General features: G+C 47.6%; 1 protein-coding gene across 1 annotated transcript in view; it reads right to left on the bottom strand.

Annotated features, from left to right (window-relative positions):
• LOC119403999 (adapter molecule Crk) overlaps positions 1–27,001 on the bottom strand; it is a 112,593-nt gene extending 85,592 nt beyond the window's left edge. Inside the window, exons 1-4 of the mRNA XM_037670629.2 lie at positions 26,325–27,001; positions 13,659–13,781; positions 6,991–7,144; positions 1,900–1,950 (exon numbers count right to left, since the gene is read on the bottom strand). Of these exons, the coding sequence (XP_037526557.1) occupies positions 1,900–1,950; positions 6,991–7,144; positions 13,659–13,781; positions 26,325–26,359 (363 nt within the window). The 5' untranslated portion in view covers positions 26,360–27,001. The remainder of the gene's footprint in view (positions 1–1,899; positions 1,951–6,990; positions 7,145–13,658; positions 13,782–26,324) is intronic.
• Positions 27,002–27,532: the final 531 nt, after the last annotated feature.

Here is a 27,532-nt window from a genome sequence, read left to right as displayed (position 1 = left end):
TGCTGCTCTACGAATGATGGAAGCAAAAATGGTTCAGCGCATCTAATACAGCGGCTCCTCCAAGGCTCATGGAAATCGTCGCCTCTATTGGACGATGGCGACAGGAACAAAGTAACACTACATGCCTCCCAGCTCCTTCCCCAGTCGTCGCTCTGGATAAGCCCCGTAGTTTGACGATCGACAAGCACTCGCAGGGCTCAACACAGCAGACGAAACAGCAGGGCTGACGACGTGGCAGAAGGTGGCCACTGATGCCACTGGTGTTCGCGATATTTGTTCACAAGCAGGCCAAGCACTCTTCAAAATCAAAACTGTCGCTGGTCGTAAGATACAATCACACAATTAAACATTCGTCTGGCACTGGGATGCCTCAGCAACAGACAAAAAAGTCTAACAAAAGTTATGGTAGTGTGAAAGGGCCTATTATGAGAGAAACCTTTTTTCTCTTTGCTGTCCCTGTAAACAAACCTGGACAGACCAAGTAAAGTGTAGGAAAGGTGGACAGTGACAGAATGGATACCAAGGGTCGGAAAACGCAGCCAAGGTGGAGGAGTGACAAAGAAATCTGCAGGCTCACGTAAGACAGGGAACATAAGAGACGCTTGTTTCTGTGTCCTGCACAGAACAGTGCACCCAAATGCTCCATCTCTGTGGCCTACTACCGTATACTGCCGATTATAAGTCGACCCCCCAACTTGCAACCCCTTATAGGGGAAAAAAAAGTTGACTCCGAACCCAGCCTCATGATGCGGCCATAGCTCACCAATAGGTTTTTCAGACGAGGGAGTGATGCAAAGAAACATTTATTTGCCCACGAAACATTGCTTACGACTCGTCGTCGCTTGAGAGAAGGACACAGTCACGGTCATGGCCATCGTGTGAGCCACTGCTGCTGCTCGCCGTCGGAACGGGTGCCGGTGGTTGTGAACCCAACCTCGAACCGCCTCCTCAACGGTATCGTCCAGACTTCGGTCCACGAAAGGAACGGCGTGTAGCAGCGAAGATCTTGGTCCTTTGTTTTCTCCATTTCCTCACGCACATGAAACTTGCGCCCTGCTTCAACGTTACTTTCTGACTCTGCGTAGAGGATCGCTTGCCTCTTGAAAGCAGTGCTGTTGCCGGCGTAGCGGTCGCATCTTGGCATCCGTTTGGCAGCGTCGCAAATCGCACACACCACTGCTCGCAAGCGAAGCGAAATGCAGAAATGGCAAAAAGATGCCAAGACGCTTGTGGGCCCATGTGACTGGTAATGTGGTTTAGTTCCCCGCAAAGTGTTGCCAGCCCACACGGACACCGATGGTTTGACAACGAATCGTTTCTATTGCACGAAAACAAAACTGCAGGGCACATTGCAAGGTAAATTCCTCTTTATTGATAGAGCATCGTTTGCCCTCTATCAAAGGTTTGAAATGCTGCATTTGAGACCGTGTTTCCCAAGCAGTTTGCATTAATGCCGCGCGGCGGTGATTTTTAAATGCGCTTTGTAGTTTCGGCTCGTGTGGTTTCACTATAGTTTCGCGATCGCCGTGGCATATCGCAGAAATGTCCGGCTCCGAAAGCGGTGCGCGCGCGTTGGGAGATAGCTGTTGTCGCGACTCCGCTGCCTCTGCGACTGATGTTATCGATGCGTCGAATAGCAGGAAATCCGAGGACGACGACCTTTCGTCGGACCCCACAGATAAGTCGACTTTACGATTCCGCATATAGGTCGACCCCCGAACTTTGGAAGATCATTTTATGAAAAAAACGTCAACTTATAATCGGCAATATACGGTAACAAATACAAGAGGTGTGCAATTCGGCTTTGGAACATGCCTCCCTGCAAACGTTCAGGTCAATACAAGCAGCCTGATGCAGCAATCAAGAGGCACCAAGCAGAAAAGTTTGAATGTGACTCACACTCCCGTCAAAGTCGTATTTGGCTTTCACTTTCTCCACTTTCTTTGCAGCCTGAAAAAAAAAAAAAAAATGATTAGTTGTCCACAAAAGCCGCCTATTTTGCCAGCTACGTGAGAATTGGAATGAGACTCCACTGTTGTCTATCCGTTTCATACATCAGGTGCAATGCTGTGGAGGCTAACGAGACTTTCTGCAGTAGATGCATTTGGATTAAGAAATAGTTGGATGTTTTTACCACTCGGAATAAATTTTTCCGTTTCGTTTTTAGGCTGAGTAAAAAATGATGTTTAATGCCTTACAAATAAAGAAACCTTGTTAAACTGCTGTGAAATATACGACTGGATCACTTAGTGTCTTGTTGTTTTCAGTTTATGGTATTTCATTCGCGTGCCATTGCGATGCGTCACACGAAAGCTCGTACGAGCGTTTACGACGACGAAAACGAAGCACGAGACGCGTGGACTTTTGCTCACCGAACTTCTTGCATAGCTTCCATGGTGTTGCACGTGATGTGTGAAAAACAGAGTATAAACCCACAGCAACAAAGCTCCTTGACAAACTCAAGAAGGGCAATAAACATTGCCTGCCACTTGCAACAATCCACAGTCCATACAAGTCCAGTTGATAGAAATACGCTTTCTCAAGAAAACATAAATACAAAGCTCAGGTGTCCACTTAAGGGACGTAATGGCGCTAGCTGGGTTAACCTCCCGTGATTGTAACTCTGTGTGGAATGCACAGATTCAGTAAACATCGAGGACCCTTAATGTGAACTCATGGACTGTGTGAACACACACAGTCTGCTGGGTGATTCCACGTAAAGTCGAACAAACGATGGCTGGTCGACCTCTTACATTTATTTCAAAATTTTATATATTATTGCCTGATGAGTGGAAAGAAGAGATCCGCAATTTGTTTTGCCGCCAAAAATTTTTTCGAAGCACAGGAAATCAATAATGACGAAGAGGTGGAGTGGAGCGCTCATCCGCTCTGCTGTTTTGGCCAACTTTTGTTATGAATTGCACAAAATATATTAAAGTTAGCTAGCTGAAATTTTTTTAACTAAATATATGCATGTTTTTGCTTCTGCTCAGGTATTTTTAGTTTTGATGTGTAGTGTGCATGTTTTTATAAAAAACCTCAAAATTGGCCCAGGAAACGTTATTTTCTTTACTTTGAAGGTCTTTATCTCAAAAAAGCCTCGTAGCAGAGCGACAAAAATATTCACATGCTTATCTACCAAACTGCCGAATCTTATATTTATATAATGTTTCAGTATAGAGATATGATCGGGCTAAGTTCAAGAAAACACCGAACAATGGAAATTTCTGACGACAATTAAAAAAAAAACCCATTTTTTATATTTCTTAAACTTTGTCCACTTATTCTACTCCACATCAGCTTTCACAATCATTAAACACATGTTGCATAATGTCATTGCACTAAAAGTTACGGCCACTCTAATAAGACCCTTAGGCAAGGATTGGCAATTCCGACTTCTTGCCCAGCAAGTGTATAAAATGCAGGCCGCATTGAATTTCTTTTTATTAAAAGGCCAGCAGGTACCGAAAAAGGTGTTGCTGGCACTGAAGACGTTAATTTTGTAATTATTTGGTCACTGCAGCGGCCACGAGCGCGGGGCTACCGAGCAGGACCGTGGTATGAGACGGCGCAGTGAGAGCTCGTTTTCGCGTCCTCAGACCGATTGAGTTCGAAACAGCAGCACCTCTCGGGTGACTTGAATGCACGTGCACTGGAGCTTCGCTATTCTATCCGCGCTCTGTTCGCATCGCAGCTAGGCGCTGATAACACGGCAGAGATGGAAGCAAGATGAGAACTCTATAAGGGAGCTATGAGCACTCGCTTCACGCACGCTGCTGCCAGAGAAACTGCGCTGCGCCAGTTGCGATCAGTGGAAAGCATTAACGTGGCGCTCCAGTGGGACAGCAAAATATGGAATCTCAAAGGAAAGAAAAGCAAAACTATTGGTAACCGGATGCGCTTGCCTATCTTAGATGTCGGCAGCAGACGGCCTGAAGTAGCTGCGCTTTGGTGCGCTGTTCACACTTCATTCGGCGCGGACAGTTCTTGTGCTTTGCTCTTGCTCAACTCCTCCTGTGCGTCTCATGGCGAGAAAGTATAGCTCGGAATGAGTGTATTGTGGAGACTACCTTTCGAAGCACATGAAGCTTAAAGGAGTACTGACACGAATTTTAAAAAATTTCGGGTTGTTGCATTAAATAAAAATACTGGTGTCGAGAAACCTAAAATGACTATTGTGGTGCCTGGGAATGCATCGTATATATTTTAATTAGCGCCACCTTAAAAAGACACTTTTGGTTTCGATATCGAGGGGGTGGCTTCTCAGTGTCGTTTCATAGCAGTGTGACGTCACGGAGATACAGAAACTCGCGACGTACTAGCGCCAAATCCGTCATCTGCTCGTGGTGCACATAAACAACGATGAGTGAATAGTCGTCCAGTGACCCTGACAGTGATTTCTACAATTTCGGCTGCATGCAGGACGCAAAACTCGCAAACTCGGGGGAACTGTGTGACTCATCGGGATAATGTCCTTGCAGTGGGGCTGGCTTGCAGATGCTCAGCGACGAAAACTTCAAAGTCAAATTAAAATATTTTATACGTGTTCTCAGACTCCAGTGTGTGGACAGCGTTGACACTGCATACCAATGAAGCAAAAAATGTCCCTTTTGCAATGCCTCAAAATCGTGTCAGTACTCCTTTAATTATTGCAAACCCAACAAAGCCTGGTTATTAGACGGCATGAAAGACGGCTTGGATGTGGACAGAGCATCACAAGACCTCGATGCCACGTCTAGGACAGGAGGCATCCTAGATCATTTCTTCGCAAGAGCCATCCGCGGTTTCCACCAGCTCTACTATACCTCGCATTTCACTACACTAAGACCATTCGTAGCCGCAATCACGAACGGATCCGATAAAGAGTCCTGTCTAGCTGCTGGTGCTCCCTCATCACGGTGATGATGACTTTATTCAAGAACTGCCAAGAACCCCTTCCACACATGCACACGGGTTCATGAAACGTGCGTGCGTTCTCCGTCATAACGAATAAGTACAAGCATATAACAACTGTAACGCAACTGTAACAACTGCAACTGTGACTGTAACGTATGTGCATTGTGCCTGCTCGTGCCCTTCGGCTGTGTATATATCAAGGGAAACTTTTCTGAATAAAGCTTAGCTGTGAGTAGCGCCTGTCCTGTGCATCTGTGTTCATTGTCCTGTTCGAATTCGCGCTATCCAGTACTGCAGAATATAAACACCACATATCAGCTTACTGCGTCTGGTGTTGGTAACACCCATGTTGCTGTTGGCATCGTTAAGCAACTGTAATCAACTGGTTTTATAACACATGTTCGACCCTTCAAAATATCTGTATGCGTATACCATTTGCACATTTCTCTAGCGTCATTCCGTAACGTCTCGCTCAATGTGAAAAACTGCGATACAGTCACCTTCCTGTGCATGCTTCGCATAACATCGATTCCCACGGTACGTGGGATCTGCCGTTTTTTTTTGTAATTTTTTGCTTGATTGTGTAATTGATGTCGCTCACTGTAGATGAAATCCTGATTTTAGAACTCAATCACGTCACCTATGCCATCTCCGCCACCTGCTGCCGCCATTTAGCACCGCGGGCTAAGAGCTTCTCAAGCTGCCTATAGCAGCTTTTATCTTAGCCCCTGCCATTGTGTAACAACGTTTACAATGGAAACAAATAAAGACAAAAAAAAGACAAAATAACCCGCTTACAGCAATGCCCGCAGGCCGCATTACTGGTTATAACAATGAATTTTGGCTGTTGTTGGGTGTCAGTGCTGAAAGGTAGTGGAATGAAATCCTTGAAAAGAAAGAAGAAAACGATAAATTCAAGCTGCTGAATCCCCGCCCACAACCCTGTCTCCCAGCCCCCTTTGGATTCGCGGTATGCTTCACCGCATAGCGTTGTGGAGTTGTGGCAAAGCTGACTTGTGAAACCCGCTACGGCGCGGAAACAGTGGTGGCTTCTGTTAATGCACTTTTGGACATGCAATGTGAGTAAAAAGTTGAAACTTGGAAGAGTTTCGGCCTGCGAAACTTCAGGCGTTTTTATACATTGGCCCCATGGCACTTGAGGCAGTCTCGTGAAAATGTCCGAATCTTCAAGCATGTCTGAAAAATCGGCAGCTTTGTCATCCTTGTCACTGGTGTATGTTGGTATATATCCCATCCGATGTTAAGATTTTCTCACAACAGCCTGCTGTCCCCTTATTTTGTTTATTGCGTGCAACCTGTTTATAGCAATTATTAGCTATAACAATGACATTTTCGTGGCACTTGAGTATATTCGACTGTAACACTCACTTGTTTTAAGCCTACTATGGTTAAAACATAACTGCCACGAATCCCCAATGTGCTGCAGTCTTAGTGGCTGGCCCTGTGCCTAAGAGTAGCATGTACCGTGACCACAATTTCTCACATAAAGGTGAACTGCACCCCTTAACTTGCGATGTGGCCGACGCCTTGTGTATTTTCGGGAAGTGCACAGAAAGGCCAGTCAATGGTTCCATCTTCAGCACCTGTGCTTGTGGAGACACCATTACAGAGAAGCACCACCAAGCACACAAAATGTGATGATGGCCACCTATGACCTTGCCAGCATGCCACAGCCCTATCAGGATAAGAATCTCAAGCCATCTGCTTGCAAGTGTGTGTAAACAAACGACGTTGTAAGTGTACTGCATGTTTTTAAAAAGCGACAATCCAAATGAGCCTAACAGAATGCAGTTTTATTAACCCTTTGCAATCCAAAACCTTTGCCCACCGTCCATCCGTTTTGGCCCAAAACTAAGGAAAGCAAAGCTGAAGTAAAAGTTTACTTAGTCTTTTAGAGATCAGCACAACCTGTGCACGAGTCAACCATGAAAGAACTTGTTGAGCAGCGGCCGACCGTGGACTGCAAAGCTTATTTTAAGAGTCGTATTGGTTACTGTTTTCCAACATGCTAATGGCACTGAACAGCACTCCCCTACAAATGCCTAGCAGCTATATTGTCGGCCATGCACTCACCGGCCTCACGAGTGGCGTAGTGTCCAAGTAGTGCAGCTTGTAGAAGTTCAGCAGGGACGGTATGTCAGGGAACATCTGGTCCCCAATGCGGAACCGTGTCTGCTCCAACTGTGTCACCCGGTTCACTATGTAGTGGCTCACCTTGTTCTCTTCCCTGCAAGCCGACAACACAGAGATGCATGCTGGCATTTCCTTAACAATGATGCAGCTAAGCGCCTTGCAATGTACGCAGCCAACAATTCGCTATGTACATTATAAACAAACGTGCAGAGGATTTAATTACACACACAAAGAATGGCACGACTCCCGGCTGAGAGGACAACGAGGCCATTCGATAATTCCACAAGTGTGGTTGGATGGGCTGCACACTTGCAAATGGGAAAAACAGCGCGAAAGGAGACATAGCACTTTGCGACGTTTATCCCATTTACAATTCGTACAGATTTTGCTGGATGCTCAACAGGAGAAGGACAGCAAAGCACACAGATCTATCATCACTTGTACAATGACAAGACGATTGGCGTTAGTCAACAGGACGCCATCTCAAGCGTTTATACAAGCATTCCGAAGATTCGTAACAAGGTGATGATTATGTACACCAATGTACAGCGACAATGCAAAAGCATTCAACAAGTCCAAAAAAGAGATATGCAAAATCTTAAAGATGGAAGACGAATTGGTGCAATAATACACCAGCAATCTGCAAGTCAAATGGACGTACACTGCAGAGTTACCTCCACGGTGGGCATGATCTTGGGAAAGGCTCATCAGAAGTTTCAAGACATCAATGAGCAAAATGATGGAAAGTCAGCGCTAGAGCGAACACAAAAGGAATGCGAAGAAGACGGGACAACACATGTGCCGTCTTCTTCTCGTTCTTTTATATTTGTTCTAGCACTGTACAGTAAAATCTCGTTAATTCGACCCCCGTTAATTCGGAATTTCGGTTAATTTGGACGCGGCGTCTGGTCCCGTCCAAAATGTGCATTGTTCTATGGCTGAGAACTCTCATTAATTCGGACAGATTCGAGCGCGCTTCGGTTAATTCGAACTCCCGACCGAGGTCGGGTCGAGACGGGGAAGCAGCAGCGGATACCGCCACGGCCGCGGTTCGGATATAATTCGGATTCGCAGCCGAAATCGACGGCGCATCTAACAACTTCGAGATCGGATCATGGCCTCCGAGATTTAAAACGAGGTAACGAGATCGGATTATGCCCTCCGAGATTTAAAACGAGCTTTGCATCTCGGAGGCACATACACAATGAAAGGCAATGCATCGCTACTGTCATCAGCAACAGGCAACATGGCGACGGTCCGTCCACGTTTTCAACGCGATCAGCCAGCCACGAGTGGTGGATGATAAGAATAGCATAGAATATGGCATAAGGCATCGTTCCGCGATAGCACCCCTGGTGTTCCGCAACGTGCGCGGTGAAGCGTTGTGCAGGCCTGGCGTTCTGGACTTTCCGCACGCCTTTCTACGTACGAGCCGTGCAACATTATCAACACTGACGAGACAGCGCTGTTCTTTAAGGCTCTGCCTGAGAAGACGATTGTGTTTAAGGGGGACCCGTGCGTCGGCGGGAAACGGAGTAGAGAGCGGGTGACGGTTCTTCTGGCTACGAACATGACCGGCACAGAGTAGCTGCCGTTGCTGGTGATCGGAAAGGCTGCGAAGCCAAGATGTTTTAAGAACATAGAAAGGCTTGGATGACGGCCGAAATATTTCAAGCCTGGCTGCGTCAGCTAGACCGCCGCTTTGCGGCACAGTGTGCGCGGACAGCCACCTTCAGGAACTTAGCAAAATTGTGATTTCCTTGCACGTTGCCTCCGCGAAGCAAACCGCGATCACCGACTTCTTTAAGAAATAAAAGTCTGGTGGTGGCGGAAACATTTTTCTAGTGTTTTGATCGTACTCGCGATAATTTGAACCCTTGGTTAATTCGGACATTCTCTCTGGTCCCGTGAAGTCCGAATTAACGGGGTTTTACTGTATTTCCATCATTATGAACCCAAACAAACTTGCCCACCTACTTCTTATTCTGCATCAATGAGCAAAGCTAGAGGAGCTAGACTTTTAGACAAACAGGAACTACGAAGTGTTGTTGTTGAGTTAGAAGGAGTGATTAACAACCAGCCTCTGATTTACATGCAGTATGACAATCCCAACGAGCCACAACTCGTAACACTGGCAGATGTTACAGGAGGCAAGTAATTAACAAGCAAGGACTGCAAACCTGGTGTACACAGTTTGTTGAATTACTGTGAAAATGTTCAAAACCATTCTACTCTGTGAAGGTGGGTGGCCAGCAGAGCTGTGTGGAGCGGCATGGCAGTATCACTGTAAGTCTCCCATTCTCACACACAAGAAGCATCGCACCATCATTGCCTCCCATTTACACCTAAGAAGGTCTCTCCCAAACCTCACGTTGGCACCAGCAAAACGACCGGTATTATTGTCACCGTAGTCTTGGGCACGCCCTTTTGTGCTGCTCTCGGCACTTCTCCTCGTAAGCTCGTTCCTCGGGCATACCAGAGCCACTCAACGGCCATGACGTCGAGGTGAAAATGACGCAGGTGCGCGTCGTTGCGCCACATCGCCTGCCCTCGTGCAACCCTTCTTCCCATGGGAAGAAGGGCCAGTCCAGAGACTTTCGGCCAACCGTTGTCTCGCCATTAAGCTGCAGTCCCACGGGAACAGGTCCTTCTTTGACTGCGCTGTGCTGGCTTACGACAAACAGTCAATGCCCCGCCAATGCAGGTAGACTTGTTTTCGACAGTGCCGTGACAGCCCCGCCTACGCAGGTGGACTTCTTTACTGTGGGAAGACGAACTGCACCACGTCCCCCCCCCCCCCCCTTGGCCCGTGGACGGGACGGGTGACACCGGATGGAATTATTCAAGGCCGTGTTGGCCCCTTGTTGGAGACGGTCGCCCCAGCCTCCTTGTTCAGCTTATGAACGAAGGACTGACCTCGAGTATGTCGGCTAGTCAGCCTTGTGGTTCACTACAACAAACTACTCTTGCAACTTGGCAAGTTCTCAACAGTGGCAACAGCGGTGGGATACCACGACCCCGTACTTCTCAGCACGTGATTTGCTGCGAGTGGAGCTATGCCACAAACACATGGCCAGTAATGTGCTAGGCCCATGCCGCCACTCATCCCTTGCAATCGAATTCAATTGCAGTAAGGCAGAGAGGTGGGCGAGTTGGAAATCATGCATACTTGGAAAAATCAGCGCGAACACATAAGCAGACCCAAAAAAAGAAGAACACAGTACGAGCGCTCGTACTGTGCCCTTCTCGTATTGTCTCCTACGTGTTCGCGCTGATTTTTCCCAGTATGGATTCAATTATGTCGATGGAACTTTTTTCTACACAACTTGTTGACGCATGCAGTTTTGGTCGGAAACTAGCTTATAACAACTCCGCTGTAAAACGAAAAGAAGCAGTGGCAACAAGGAGGACAAGATGGAACCGAGAGGATCTAAAGGAGTTCACATGTGCTAGCACAAAAATGGCTGGCCACACAAATATACAAGACGGAGATGTGCTTCTGCTTAGAGAAGCACGTAAAAGAATGCTGTGGAAGCTGCAAGGTTGATGAGATTTTCCCAGGCAAGATGAACTAGTGAGGACATGCTTGCTCAGTACACATCAAGGAAAACTGGTCACGAGACCGATTAGCTGCTTCGGTGGAATCTGGCTCGTCGGGTAGAAAGCAGATTGAAGAAGGAGCTGGGAGGCGCAGAAGAGGTGGCTGGAGGCACACTCTACATCTTTTTGCTCATGTTCTTGCCACAATAAACTGAAGGCGTATCCACTTTCTCTGGTCCTTCCAAAACAAATGGGAAATGAAGCCGAGGTGGGCAGAGGGTTACAGTGGGTGATGAAATGCGGAAATTCAGCATGCATAAAACGGAATCAGTTTGTGCAAAACAAAAGAGCAGAACATTGGAAGAGGCCTTCGTCCTGCAGTGGACACGGAATACCGTAAAATACCGAGCCCCCTTCCCCTTTTCGGGAGATCTGAAATACGTGCCCATGACCAAGCAAGCACAACCCTCCACTCCCGCCATTTTTTTTTTAACCTTTTCTTTGCTACAGAATCCTGGCAGCGGTTCCTGGGAACCCAAGTTCTTAGAGTCTTCAGATATGTGCACGATTTCTTAATACTTTTACAGTGTGGTGCCTTGGGGTTCCATTCTGAGTTGTCGCAAGTTGGAATATTTGAAGAACGTCGTTCCCTTCTATCTAACAAGACATTTCACACAAGGATTACCTCCAATTCACTAAAAAATGTAAATGAATGCGTATTCAATAAAACATTTCATTGGGAACACCAGTGCGCATTCTTCTTAGTGGCTCTTCTGCCGCCATCTTGGATTTTGGGCCAGGCCAATAAATTCTAAGCGCACATATAGACGAGAACAAAGAACACGTATGACACACGTGTTCTTTGTTCTCGTCTATATGTGCGCTTAGAATTTATTGGCCATGTCATAGCAACACGCCCAAACCGCCACAATTTGGGCCAGGACCGAGCAAGGGCACCCCTCCAAATCTTGTCCGATTATGGTGCATTCAGACGACGGACCGAATCCGGATGTGGCGGGACGGACGGCGCGTCACGTGGCCTCACATCAGCGATTTCCCTCGTCCGCGACTCGTCCGCGTGGCTCGCGGACGGATGACCCCAACCTGTTTTTCACATCGGGATTCTGGCGGCAAAACGCCGCAGCTTTAGCTGACAAACAGGCTGGCAACCAGTACACTTTTCGTCTGCTCGAGCTCTACGGCTGTCCTCGCAGTTCATTCCAGCTCTGCTGGCGCGTAGTTCAGTTTATTTCTGCGGCCGTATGCTAAGGAGATCACCTTTGAGATACTATATATCTCTCTTAATGCGCGCTGACTGGCAGGTTGGAGAGTAGCGGTTAAGTTGTCGCTTTAATTGCACACGCACATGCATTGCACACGCAGGATTCTTCGGCAGGCAAAGTGGCGCTGTTGCCGAAAGCGGTTGCGTCAGAACACGGCCCATGTTTGAACACTGATTTTAAGGTCAAGATGTGAACCGAGAGAAGGAAACATAATGTGCGGCAGTGCAAGGTGCACTGTCGGTACCTGTTATTCGCAGAAGAAAAAAAAAAAAGCTGCCGATATCGGCGCATCGCTGCATCCTCCCTTCGTGTGCGGGGCCCCATGCGTGACAGCAGCGAGGTCAGTCTCCAGCAGCTCTCTGTAAAGCAGATTCTTCTTTTCATTCAGCCATTCCGCAAACAACACCAATTCACCGAAACAAATTACAGTCCTCGACAATAATCGACAAAGCTCGGCGAGCTTCGCGTTCTGTCGGCTTCCATGTTGTTGAATACTCTCAAACCGGTCTGCTGCCAACGGGCGCAGGTGAGCGCAGAGTCTGCGGTCGAGAGTAATCCGGCTGTTCTCTCCTAGGACAGCGCCCGTCGTGTGGATGCGCCTGCAGGCGGATTATCCGCAAATTAGCCGTCCGTGTCCACGACGAATCCGGATTCGGTCCGTCGTATGAATGCACCATTAGCTTACACCGGAGGGGGGGGGGGTGTGGTGCTCAGGACTTTACGGTAGAATGAGAATTACTTTTCATGTGCTTTGCAACGTAACATAGCGGTAAGGCGGCAAGGTAGATTTAAAAGAACGAGCAGTGCTCTGGAAGACTTCCATACGATCGGAAGGACCTGTCAGAAGTCGGGAGTCCCTTAGAAAAATCAGGGGAGTCAGAAGGCATGCATGGCATGCTGTACGACACGTCACCAAGGAACTTGTCAGCATAGAGTTTGCTACAATATTTACTAGAGGGAACTCTGGCGCTAGTGTCTATGGGAACTGCAATGCATGGCGCTTCAGCCAGCATGCGAATGATGGGTAGTACACGGCTTTGTCTAAACTTTGTTCTTTCGGCTCCGTTTGGCTCCGTGTGACCTGCAGCCGCATTGTCGCACGATGAAGTTCAGCAAATGTTCAGCAGTTCCACTTCACCACCTTAACCTTTTTAGGCTCACCATTCAAATTGGATCACGAGGTTCACAACGATCCATTCTTTTATTCGAAAGAAATGCCAAAATACAACAATAAATAATAATATCTGGGGTTTAACGTCCCAAAACCACGATATGATTATGAGAGACGCCGTAGTGAAGGGCTCCGGAAATTTCAACCGCCTGGGGTTCTTTAACGTGCACCTAAAGCTAAGTACACGGGCCTGAGACATTTTTACCTCCATCGAAAATGCAGCCGCCGCGGCCGGGATTCGATCCCGCGACCTTCGGGTCAGCAGTCGAGCGCCATAACCACTAGGCCACCGTGGCGGGGCCAAAACACAACAATAAACTTGTTGGGGGGGAATTGCGCTACAGTTAACTGAGACTTAACAAAGCTAGAGGACAACCAACATGTACAACCAACTAGCCCAATTTCTTTGCTGACAACAATAAACAAAGCCACAAGTGCGTTCAAAGCTGCAACCACAAAGATTAGGCAAATCCATGTACTACCCATCATTCCCATGGTGGCTGAACGATCGCAGCGCCAGAGTTCCCTCTAGGGAAAATGGGGAAACTCTGTGGTTGTCAGAAGGCATTCTCACCACATGTCACCAAGGTACTTGAAGTTGTGAAAGCACTAACCGAACGCAAAGCACCAGGTCGCCTGATATGGTGGTACTGTTGCGGACCAAGAAAACACCCACTTCATTCTCGGCCATCAGCAGGTCCGACGCCTCCTGCCGGGACATAGGCCCAAAGAACCAGCTGCAAGGAACAGTGCATAAAGTGTCGGTTAGAATACTGGAATACACATGTCACCACATTTAGCCCCTTTTGCCAACAAGAAAGGGTGCTTAAAAAATACTGCCACAAGTATCAACACATGTCGGCTTTTTCTCTCAAGTACTGTGGCATCTTTGACAAATAGCACACCCAAACAGTAAGAGGGTATCTGCCCAGCCCTGCTGCACATTAAGAGAGAAGCAGTGTGGGCCAGGCCGACTACACCACATTCTGAGAAGACGACCTTCAGAACGGCATCACCTTACATGATTACTTTCCTAAACCAGCTAGTGAATCGGCGGGCACAGAAAGTGATTGTCTCGGAAAACAGTCCCTGGTCGCCAAAGGCCAGCAAACTCATTCATTAGTTTACTCACTCAGACTCAGATCGAGCCACGAGTCTGAGTGAGTCTGGGTGAGCAGTATTTTGCCGAGTTTGAGCCCGAGTGAGTCCGGCTGAGAAAAATTTTAGTGAGTCTGAGTCCGAATGAATCCGGCTGAGGAAAATTTTGGCCAGTATGAGTCCAAGCCCCAGCCGAAAACATATTTCATGAATGGTTCTGAGTGAGCTCCACATTTCATGCCGATTTATGGTCCTATCTACTCAACTTCAGCACTACTAACAGCCTTGTATCGGCTCACGTTTTTACTCATGCACTATGTGTGAGAACTGGAGTATGTTATTTATGCTGTGTGCAGTGATTACTTTTGTGTCGTCGTGTGGCAGTTACAATAAAAACTACCTACACCTGGTTTCCTTTGCCGCTCACCATATTGTCACGTGGTCGTGACATCGACGAAGGCAGCAGTCAGTACGTCCGAGATGAAACTCTTTATTAGGCCGAACTTGTGGCCGGGACACTGAAAGTCAAGCTACAGCAATACGCTGATAGCGGCGAACAGAGCGCCAACCGTCGATCAACTGACAAGCGGTGAAGCGTGTCGGTATTTATACACGTGCCGTCGAATCTTCCAGCATTATCGCTGGTTGTCACGCAAGTTCTAGAATAAGCTCGAGTGTCCGCGTCTTGCGCGCCAATCTTAACAAAACGATCTACAATAATCGCGAAGCATCTCGAACAATGAGGCGCGGTTTGCGCTGAGTGTCGCTGACAGTCTTTGTGGACGAAAACCGATTACAGCAAAAGTGATAATAAGAAACGCACGTGGCAATATATAACGGTAAGCTTCTTTATTTGATGGAACAAATTATTAAACAGCCTCTTGTAAAAATTTATATAATCGTTTATGTTTCCAAAAATGTGTAGGGAGCAGCATTAAACAAAGAAGTGCTAAAGAAAATGGAGACCTATGAAGAACTTAGGACACTGCGCAGTGTCCTGTGCTCTTCATCATAAGTCTCCGTTTTCTTTAGCGCTTCACCATCATGAATGTATACCAACACGCCTGTTGTTTTGCCGCTCATAAGTCGATCGTGCAGAATGGACAGCACAGCACTGTACATTATACAAAGCTTCTTTCTCGGCTTTCTCTCTGCATGGTCTTTGACCGTGCACTTCTCCCTGGAGTGCAAACGGCTTCCTTTGAGCAGCTCGTCTCCTCCGCTGCCAGGCGCAAACTCCCCGTGGCTGCAGTTACACGACCTTGCTCTGCTTCCCAGAGGCCAAATCGGGGTCAAGGTCCAGTTGCAGTGACGCGCGGCCCGAACGAGAGAGAAGAAAGGGCAGGCAAACATCTCCTGCTCCCCGCGACCATTCGAGGGGACAGTGGCGCTTTGTTCACCATTACTTTAACAACCGGTACCGTGCTTTCAGCTCGCTGACTGTGGTGCAGGGTCGAGTCGCAGCGATGCACGGTCCGAATGCGAGAGAGGCGAGGACACACAAACGCCTTTTGTTTCCCCGAACCACTTGAGGGGACAGGGGCGCTCTGTTCACCATTTCTTTAAAGGGACACTAAAGGCAAATATTAAGTCGACGTTGATTGTTGAAATAGCGGTCCAGAAACCTCGTAGCGCTGCTTTTGTGCCAAGGAAGTGCTTATTTTGAAATAAAATCACGTTTTTAGTGGTCCGCATCGCGTTAGCGCGCTTGAAATCTCCCGCCTGAAAATACGACTCTCATACGTCACTGCTGCCGTGCCCAACGTTGCCCGCTTTTACTGCGCGGCCGCCGACACTAGTAGCATCCGAGCGGAAGTAGCGGGACCCACAGTAGCAACAACGGCGCTGCGGCAAAGACTTGCTCGGATGGGCACATTCAAAGCCGTCACCAAGTTGCGGTTGGTCTCGTAATCCTCAGTACGAAAGTGCAGCGAGCACACACGCAGAGGTTTTGACTGTTTAGCACACTGGCGCAATGTCATGACACTAAGCCACTTCGAGCGTAAGGGTTCATTCCGCGGCACCCAGTGAAAAGACACACCGGTTTCCTTGCTGCAGCACTGGCGTTGTGCACCATTCGGGCATCCGGCAATATCACACGCATGCGGCATTTTGTCGAACTTTCTGTCACAGCGACTTTCACGAGCACGCAAAACACGCACGGCAGTACGCGATCCCGAAACTACCACTGAGACGGGCGAGGCACAGTTCGGCGAAAACGGAACCTTTGAACCACGCGCGCCGTTCCCAATGGCAACGCTACGGAGGTTTTGTTTTCCATGAATCAAGTGGAAACGAACAAACAGCATTTTATTACGTCTTTTGATGCTCGGAATGTTCTTTTTTTACTGCTGCTAGTTTGATTACTAGCGATTTATTGCAGGCCGACTTCCCTACGTCATCGGGATCACTTCGAAAATGTCCCACTCGTGGCGCTCATTATGTGATACATTTAGCTTAATTTCTCGGTAAGTAGGGCACTGCTGTTGATAATATTGCCGTTTTAGAAGTTGTCATACATTGGGCTTTCACTCCTACATAAATTGTTATTTGCCTTTAGTGTCCCTTTAACGACCGGCACCATGGTTTCGACTCGATGAGTGTGGGAAGAAGGCGGAATGCACCAGGGCTACAACACCGATATATTTCGACCGTGAGAATCCCTGAGAGCGTGGGATAAGGAGAGGGAGAGCCATGATGGTAAAGAGTGCCAAAACGCCTGTCTAAACCGTAAAAACACTGCTGTCGAGATTAGGGACAGCCCAGTAAGGAGTGGCTGAATTTGAGTGGTAAACACATTGGATAAGAGAATGCTGAGGCGGACCAGCAGTGGCTACCTCCACTTTTCTTTGTTTACCGCAAGGTACTAAAGACTGGACGGAATTCGCTTCCCTTCAGTCTAGGCTGTAATCACTTAACTGATCAATCAGTAAGACTCCATATCATGCAACTTTTGTCTGGGCCGTAACCACTCGGTGGTCGAACAGTGAGACTCGGTTCGTCGCACGTTGTAACAGTGTTCTAGGCTCTAACTTAAGAAAAGTTAAGCAGAAGAGAAAGACGCTGTTGATGTCAATGTTATCATCAGTGTGCTTCGGCAAGCTGTACATATGACTGTAAATATTTCACTGCAATATACCTTTAAGTTTTCATTACCTCCAACCTGCCTCCTGCTTCGACGTCGATCATCTCCTTGACAGGGCTTCAATCCACATATCAAGGCGAACAAACACAGAAAAACATAACTACACCGAACTGGCAGTTATTCTAAACATTAAACAGAATGCAATGGGTTTGCTTCTACCGAACTTTTATGAATATTGTCGCGCGGTCGTGACGTCGACGAAGACAGCAGTCAGCACGTCCGAGATGACACTGTTTATTTGGCCGAACTTGTGGCCGGGAAACTGAAAGTCAAACTACAGCAATACACTGATAGCGGCGAACAGAGCGTCTACCGCCGATCAACTGCTAATGGCTGGGATGCGCCGTCTTTTATACACCACGCATCGAACTTTCCAGCCTTATCACTGGTTGTCGCGCAAGCCCTGGAATAATCTACACTATTCGCGTCCTGCGTGCAATCTTAACAAAACGATCTACTACACTCGCGAAGCTTCTCGAACACTGCGGCACGGTCAGCGTCAAGCGTTGATAACCGCCCTTGCTGGTCAAGCCCGAATACATCAAAATAAAAGAAGAAGCGGGCGTGGCCATATATTTTTGTACTGATTTTGTCCTAATGTCTCCTTGGCTATGTTTTATCATCGTTAAAAGACAAGGTGTGCAAATGCACACAAGGGAGAGGTCAAGACACCACAAACGCGCTTGAGTTCATGTTTGCACGCTCATTCTTTTAACATGAACACGTACCAACTGGCTCACCTCTCTGTTATTTTAAGTTTTATTGTCACTGTACCTTTATAGTAATGACTTTTCAAGTACCGCATCAAGTTCACTTATATTCTAGGGCGTTACATGCTAAAACCACGATATCATTACACACCATAGTGGGGACTGGACTATTTTCAGCCACTTGAAGTTTTTTGGTAAACATCTATCTAAATATCTAATGTATCTTCGCTCATCCTGCCCACTTCTTTCCTGTGTCCTAGGCATAGCCTTATGCTATTGACCATGTCTTACCAAATAGCCCCCCCCACCCCCCAATTGCACGCTCCTGCAGTTTCTTATCGTGCATTAAACTCAAATACACAGGTGTTCTTCCACTTTGCCCCCATTGAAATGTGGCCGCCATGGCAGGGAATTGAACCCGTGTGCTAGAGTTTAACAGTACAACAGCTTGACTGCTGTGACACCGTGTGTAAAATCAGTGCTGGATAAAACTGGGTAAAACCAGTGATACATGTATCTCAGATGCTATCTTCGATACTATTTGGGTACTTTGTACATCTGTGTTGCAATACGTCGTACAAGACGTGTATTGGTATCTGTATTTCCAATACACAAAACATTGTATGGTGTATCTTGAGATACAAGATATTGCTATTGCAACATCACAGCACGAAACAATAAACATTGGCTGAACTGCACTTCTCAAGTTGATGCTGCTGCCACGAAGCCACCTGAATAAAACTAAAGGCGGAGGCATCCCTTTATTTTTCTGCCAGAGCCCTCTAGCGAGGTCAGGCGATCAGGTCTGCGTGTCCCTACTGGTGGAGTAGAGTCACATGGCAGCGCTTGCGCTGTCTCGACAAAAACAAGTACGTGAATGTTTACACACAGCTGACCTTTTCTTTTTAAGATTTTTTTTTTTTTAGTTGTGCCAGGGCAATGACATGTGCCTGCAGCCACTGTACAGTGCTGCATACTCCAATGCATGCGGGGCCTATCGCACATGCATAGTGTCCTTACCGAAGTCTGTTGCATGGTGCTTCATTACAAAGTCTGAAGAATGCAAGAATCAGATTGCTTTGCTTATCATGACTAACAAATCAGCGATTTGAAGGATCTCGTAGATGTAAGACTTACATGCAATGAGATCATAGGTCGGCAAAAATTTTGGAACTCACTCAGACTCACTCAAGAAATATATTTTGCTGTGAGAGCTCACTCGGACTCAGATTCACCGAAATTTTCCTCAACCGAACTCACTCGGACTTAGATTCACTAAACTTTTTCTCAAATGGACTCACTCGGACTTAGATTCACTAAACTTTTTCTCAGCCGGACTCACTCGGACTCGAACTCACGGCTTAATCTGAGCTTGTGTGAGCCTGAGTGAGTCGACTCATGAGTGAGTTTGCCGACCTATGAATGAGACTGACTTATATGCAAATAATATGTGTGGGAGATAGCCGTGTCGTCTCGGTTCCGGTGCACAGACGACGGCCCGCAGCATCCGGCCTGTGTCTCGCCGAGCCCAACCACCAGCATGCACCATGAACCCCAAGGACACTTCTGCGTCGTCTTCCATTTCTCCAGAGCGTCCCTCTGGCAGAATTCCCACACTGCCCTCCTTTTTCCCCATGGTGAGCTGTACACGATGCATCTAGAGAGCACACACGTTGCTTAAAGGAATACTGAGCAAAAATTTGAAAAATCTACGAAAACACTTACATTCGACTTGGACGACACGACTGTTCCTGTAAACAGCGTTTATTTCACGTAATTTCGAGCAGTTGGCCGTATTTTTAGTGGATTGTGAGAGTGTGGCGGCTGCACGCCAGTGCGCTTGTCCATGGCCGTGACGTCGAATGCTCCAGCAAGAGGGGGGGGGGGGGCAACCGGCACGCTCTCTCCTGCCCTACCACCCCCTTCGCTTTCTCCACCTCTCCTCTCAAGAACCGAGGGTGGCTTGGGGTGGCTGGTGTGTCGCTGAGCCTAGTCCCCTTTTCCCCACATGGAGACAAAATAGCGCTTCTTCCTCAAAAACCACTACAACTACCGAGCGTGTCGCGAGCGCGCAAAGATCCAAGGTGCGAGTGACAGTGGTTCCACGAGCGGCGATTGCGACTCCGAGTTCGACAGGCCTCCAAAACGGATGCGCCAAATACAACCATATGCGTGTGACACTTCTGCTTCGTCAAGCGACAGCAAGGACGACGAGCCAGACGAGCCGCCATAGCCCAACGTGGGTTGGCAGTCGGGACCAGCAATTTATACAGTGACTCATAGTCACTACCCTCGCAGTGTTCGGAGCACGAAAAGTCACGCTTTGATGGCACCCATGTTAGATGTGATGGGCGCGCAGCGCGAATCCATATTTATTTATTTATTTATTTATAAATATGGATTCGCGCTGCGCGCCCATCACATCTAACATGGGTGCCATCAAAGCGTGACTTTTCGTGCTCCGAACACTTCGAGGGTAGTGACTATGACATATCCTTCGAAGCTTCGGCTCTGTCGGAAAGGTATGACGCTGCTTTTCGCACACCCTAGCGCAGAACAGCGTGGAGGCATTCTGCATTGTGCCAGATGCTTCACCGTTCACATTACGTAGCAGCACACAACACAAGCGGCGGATTCGTAGATGTGGGCGCAAGCTCCGCTTGAGAAAACAAATATACGGCCGAGAGCACGGCAATGGCGTCGTTGGCTGCCGGTTGAGAACACCTTTTGATAGAGACACGCAGCAGCGGGTGGTGGCTTGCGATGTCGATTGGTAAGCGATTTTGCAGCGAGCACGGTTGGCGAGTCAGTATCTGGAGGGTTTCGCGTCACTTCTCTAGTTTGCGGCGCGGCCACTAGACGCGCCAATTTGCGAAAAATGCATTAAATTCATTCTGCTAGTCTCTGGCTGAAATGAAGGTTGTATCAACAAATTTCAGCACCCAATCTTTCAATTTGGCCATTTATCTCGGCGGCGAAAATTTTGTTCAGTATCCCTTTAAGAGTCGCACCTTGCAGCTTGAATGCTGCCAGCAAAGTGAATAATCATGCGAATCAGCTCGGAAATGTACTGATCCAACCCCGTTACTGGTTGTGGTGTGTTTCAAGTGGTAAGGTTCGTCAGTCTCGCTCTCCGTATACTCGTTTCTGCAATAAAGGTCAGTTGAATGTCAGCACTTGGTCTGTCAGGTTAGTTACTCTCCTTTGTGCTGGTTGTTTCCGTGTTGCTAGACTTTAGCCAGCCAGCCACCTCAGGGGTGAAGGGTATGGGAGGGAGCAGCAGAAGCCCGACGGCCAAGTTCAACTCCTTTGTCTTGTTCTTTGTCGTCGGCCAGCTCGTTATCGTCCATCCTCCCTGCCGCTCGTTTTTTACTTCTCCTCTTCGTTTTCCTCGGAGTCGTACCCTTCCTCGTTGTAGTCCTCTACGTCGGGAACGACATCATTGTCCTTATCGTCACCCTCACTGTCGTCATCAACGGCATCTTACTTGTACAAAATCACGTCATTGTCCATGTAATTGGCGACTTGCTCAGTCTGCCATGAGACTGTTTGGCGTAGCGCACACCCACAATACAAAATCCTCCTTGTCTTTGGATTACCCATTCTTGCCTTTGTGGCCCGCTTGATGGACCTTCTACTCACCGGCCAAAGTGTGCGCCTGCAGAGACTTGTCGTCTTGGCATCACCAGTGCCCTTGGAAGATTTGCTGTCTTTTCTGTGCAAACCGCGGCAGAGACGAGACGAACAAAGGGCCATATCGTTGGACACAATACAGCCATTCGCCTTTGTTCGACTCCGGCAGTGCCCGCCCGCTCTCATGGCTGCCCAGAGTCGTGCAGTGGTCAGCAGCAGAACAGCCTGAACCCGGTCTTACCCAGATGGCCTAGTCTCTGTTCTCCTGCTCTGCAGTCCAGGGCCTGCCATGGCCAGCAGCGTGCACCAGCGCATCCAGCCGGAGCACTGTCGTCTTCTATTTCTCCATAATGTCCCTCTGGCGGCATTCCCACATATTCTAACTATCGCACCCCCATACTGTATTTTTATTCTTCCTGCAACATTTAATCAGTGTTTTTAAAGTTTAATTTAGTATGCAAAAAGAAAAATTCCGCTTACAGCTTAGCAAAGTACAAACACCAAGTTTCCATTATAGTAATGGAAATTAGAAGGACAGAATCATTACAATACCAAGTACTCCGTTTCTCTCATGAGCAGCACTCCAAGCTGTCTTTATGCTATTTTCGGAAGGCACTAAATTTTCTATTGTTTGGATTTAGGCTACAGCATCCTCAGATCACTCGCACCATAATTAAGTGACAGCCAGAGGCAATTATATGTGACCCTCTTTCTCAACGCTGCCTGTTCTCCTTAAAGGAATACTGACACAATGCTGAAGGTAGGTAACTTGTGGGATAGACACACACGCATCATCTACAAAATATCAACAGATCATATAGCCTAGGATATATTTAAAGTTACTTTTAAAGTGCACGTCACGCCACTGCACGCAACACGTGCCTTTGGTTTTCATGTAAACAGCCAACCGCCACTTGCATCACGAGTTTGTGTGGGTTGCCATGATCCTTGCAAGGGCACTATCCTTGCAAACCTTTTCAACAGAAAGAGGAGGCCGACTTGCACGGGAGTACAAAGGCTGACGTCCAGACCTCGGCTGGGCATTTTTGGGGGGTCACACATATTTACGTCTCAGAGGTGATTAAGCAGCAGCCAGGAAGCCTTCGCTGAAAAGAGCAGTCAATGCGGTGCTCACGTGCATGCGGTTTTTTGTGTTCACTTAGCCAGCTATGTTTACATGAAAACCACTCTGGGTCCCGCCTCACTCGGCGCTCTCTGAAACCGAAACTGCGACTGAGAGCTATAAAACTGTCTCCAAATAATTAACCCACGTATGCTCGAGCAAACGAGCTTTCCAATCATGATGAGTGGGTCGTTAGCTACTTATTCCAACAGAAAAAACAAGATGCAAGACTTTTATGTCAGTGCACCTTTAAGTTAACTCGCCACATGTGGTGATAGCCATCGCTGGTGACGGCAGGACTTGGGCGTGGCAAGCAGGTGTTCCACCACAGAGCCACACCTGTGCTTGAAATTGCTTTGAAAAAACACTACATCCCCTTCAGCGGCGGTGTGCACAATTGTACGCATCACTAAGGAGGTGTGTCACGCACCGCATGTTCCTTCAAATGGCTTGAAACGCAGTGTGCACATTTGCACAGGCTTCCCGAGTAGCGCTCCTTTAACCTCATTGTGCTGCATATGGCTGCAGAGGATCACTTTGCTGGAGACACCAAATGCAACCAAAAAACAAAATGGGCATGCATTTTGAGCCTTATATTTGATTCTTTTTATGCAAAAATTCAGCGTGACTAACTGGAGAATAATTAGATATTTATTTACATGCCACGAATTGCTGAAAGCTGCACAAAACAAGGTAATGCCTCATTTTATTTTTTGGGATGTAATATTGAGTGCCTAGGAATTATTTTACGTGAATTTCACAAATTTTTAGACACTCATAATTTGCACCCATAGGGGATATGAATGTTATGTAGTGCTAGGAGCGTCATTAACGCACATAATATTGCGTGGCAGAATCACAGAAGACACCAGGCGTCAAAACACGTGAATTGCGCAATGCGTCGTTGGTTTAAGGACCCACCAATTACATGCACACAAGCACAATTAATTATCATTATCAACAACAGGTGCTCATGTGGCCTTACGGATGCGTAGTGGATTCTTCGTAAATCAGCAAAAGGAAGAATTCTGTCGCAGTGGGCACTTTGCAACTGTAGCTGCAGTAGGTAATCTAGGATAGCTTGAAATGGCCAATGTTGCTAGCACAGATATTCCTTTCCTTGCAGCACGGTGTTCACCGAGAAGCGAAGAGAGGCAATGCGAACAGGGTCGGATTACGCGTTGCACTCTGCAAGGCAAAAAGACAACCCCTCGGCATCAATAGTGCTCTGAGGGGGGACACTCTGAATTTCAGGAAATTTCGTTGGGCCAATGCGACCAAAATACAAAAAAAAATTAAATAAAGTATCAAATGTGTGACATTTATGTGCGAACATTACAGCCCGAAAGTTTGAAAATGCAACTTTGGTTGTCATTTTCTTTTGTATCAATAAACATGCGACAGTCAAGTTAATGACAGTAGAGTTTTCACAACATATTTCATCAGCCTGCACTGATTCACTGATCATATCTTAAAACAAAACGGTGCACTACGGGAACAAGGACGTAAAAAGGGAGGAACCGACGACACAAAGCGCACATTGTGCCGTCGGTTCGTCCCTTCTTGTGTCCTTGTTCCTGCAGTGGCCCTTTTTGCTTTAAGATATGAACCGTGACCAACTAGCCCAAATGGCTGTTTTGCTACTGATTCACTGACTCACTTCAGTGTCCATTTAATCGCTCGGCTTAGCAGCTCTGGTAAGCTGCTGCCAAGGGAGAGAGCTCGAGTTCAAATGCCAGCCTCAGCATTTAAAGGGATGCAAAATGCAAAAGTTCTCATGTATGTTTGGCAAACATAGCGTGCAGGCTTTTAAAAGGACCGTGTTGCCAAAATTAATCCAAGCCCTTCTTCTAGGGCTTGCTTTGGGAAATTCACAAATCAATCGATAAACCTATGCAGTCAAGACACTTGGTGCACTAGGAAAAAGAGCACCAGTTCTGTGAGAGCACATCTAAGCACGAAGTGTGCCCGCTTACTATAATGCACGCTCCATCCATTATGTGTGATTCACAGAAGCAGTTGGCAACAGACGGTATTTTCTACGGGTGGTTCTGCAGAGAATCGGCGTGTCGTAGATAGAAGTGATCACCCCCACGAACAACAAGAGAAGCTGGAAGGTGCGATCGGCGTTAGCTCCCTTCATTTTGAGTAGTGGGACTGGCCCAATCTCTGGGGCACACACACACGCGCTTTACAGCACAGCTCTTATGGTCGAGAGCGTGGCTACACAGAAAGAGAGAAACAAATATACATAGAGAGAATGAGATACAAAGGCACAGACTCGAGAAAAAGGTAAAAAGAGATGGCTTGCACTGACGTCGCTGAAACCACCGTGTTGGAGCACCAGCATGTGGGGGATGCAATGTCACATTATTAATGTCATTACATGCAAATCCTTTCGTTATTCGCACACACAGGCGTTCCTGCCCCACTGTTATCCCAGTGAAGCAGGTTAATCACAACTTGTCATCAAAGCCACCATCGTGGAGTTCAGAAGCTGCGGCTTATGATGTCCCATGCAAGCTACCTATATTATAGAAATGGGGTAGTAAAGAGACAGGTTAGAGGGTCGAAGCCTAGCCAAGCCAGCTCTGCTGTGACCCAGCCTTCGTGCAAGCTGCGCTAACATTTTTGTGCAGGCCAACCTTGTCAAACAGGGACTGCCAGGCTGATTGGCATGCTAACAACACTTGTAAGGTGGCAGTGTGTTGGAAGGCTATATAAGCCACGACCCGACAGCTGCTGATGCCAATATACGGGAGATGTCGTAGAAGGGTGGACCACTGTGCACGCTCATTAACTTGGTCTGTACCTTGACAATCACAGTGTGTTTGGATGTGAGTGTAACCGTGTATGTGTGCATGCACCTGCTATTTGTATTCAATTAAGGCCATTACAGAGGGCAAAGCCACTAAAACCCATCCAATCCCCACATAAGTTCGTCTACCGGCAAAAGACAAAGACTAGGCTGTTCGCAGGCCACTGCTTTAACAAAAATAAAATTTGGATCAGAAGGGGACTGCTGATTGTGTCACCGCCTTTAGATATACTGTCCCGAAGACTTGGCACGTTTTATAATCACAAGGCATATGACGACAACGACGCTTTGCGGAAACTCGCGCAGTTTTCAATGCTATTTCACACTCGCTAAACACAAAAATGGGCACGTAGTTCAGAGTCCACGTCTCGTGAAAAAACACGTTCGGATCGGCCTTTTGAGGGAAGGATGTGACAAGGGGCACTACTTGAGGTTAGCGCAAAGACTTTTCTTTCATCCTACGAACAGTGTTTGCCTAAGCAAACTTTCAGACACCAGGGAATGTGTAGGCCTAATGGACTGGTGGTCCGTGAAACACGATCTTTAGGGAGGGGGAAAGGAACCCGAAAATAAACGGGCGCTCTCTGCCGCGGCGTGGAAAGGAATGCCCCGTCTCGCGTAGAGCTTAAAAAGCATGGTTGGCCTGCTCAAAGGAAACGCGTTTCAGCCGTGCGTCCGGTTCATGCGGCCAGTCGTTTTTTTATATCCAGTGCGTGTCACACACAATTTCAGAAAACACACTCGCATACTGACCTGTTCTTATCGTACGGATCGAAGCTCCCGGCCATGTCACCCGTTGCAAACCACGCCACAGGAGCGCAGTCAAGGCAGGTAAGTTACCGAGACGAAAAAAAAAAAAAAAAAACGACGCCAGGAAACACGGAAAGCACACCACACACGCACGTATTCGAGGAGACGCCGGTGTTTCCGCTAGACAGCGTCTGGGCACACGGAATCGATCACGTCCTCGTCACAACACAGCAGCTGGGAGGGTCACACAGATGCTCCAAAATCTGCGCTCCGGCACCTGAACATCAGTCGTAGTTGTTTATTCTCAGCGGTGCAGCACAGTACTAGTGATCGCGCGCCAGTAGAGAGGATGAGTCTTCAGATAAGCTGTATCGTACACGAAGCCGATCAGGAGCACCACTGCGGTAGCTGCGGGCAACAGTTAGGCTTAGCGGGCATCGGGGAGCCGACACCACCACCGTCGCAGCAGGACGAGAGCGCGCGGACGAATGGACGCCTTTTTGTCGGAACTATTAGGATAAGCGGAACCAGAGCTTCGCTGAATATCACCACTCGGGCAGGGCCATCGCTGGGCACCATCACCACGAAAAGCGTAGCATAATATAAAGCCCACGAGCTCCGACAACGACGCACAATCGGAAACACAGGCACACAAAACCAATGAACACCACAGAGAACATCTACACCACGGAAACTGTACCTTTCACTACTACGAAAATAAGGGCAGCGGCGGCGTAGTGAACTGCAATAACGCGATGCCAGATAGCGCTGCAAGTACTATCATCATCATCAATCCCGCCAAATCGGCTGTGTTTCGTTTTTCACGCTCATCTAGCAGAACAGACTGTTGGGCTAGTTGGTTATCCATGAACTCTGAAAGAATAAGCGCTAAAGTTGACGAGCACACAAAGAGGAGGACAGACAAAGGACTGGCGCTACTAACAACTGTTTATTTTCGTCACACCCTCCGAGTTTAAATACATATAATCATGGTGTTGCGCGTGCGCAACTTCACATTGGAACATAGAGCACAAGAAATCAAGTGTAATACAAAAAAAAAACAAAATGCGATAACACCTGCCATAAAACAAGAAGCGAGTTACAACTGCGCATGCAAACGAGGATGCAGCACCAGGCATGCAAACCCTTTCCTCGAATGCGTCGGCCAATCCGAAAGATGCGTCAATGACCGACTTAGGGAGCACGCACTA

Source organism: Rhipicephalus sanguineus, chromosome 9, assembly GCF_013339695.2.
Source record: "Rhipicephalus sanguineus isolate Rsan-2018 chromosome 9, BIME_Rsan_1.4, whole genome shotgun sequence".
NCBI lineage: Eukaryota > Metazoa > Arthropoda > Arachnida > Ixodida > Ixodidae > Rhipicephalus > Rhipicephalus sanguineus.
Note: the sequence above shows the minus strand (reverse complement) of the source record. Positions and strands in the feature narration are given on the sequence as shown.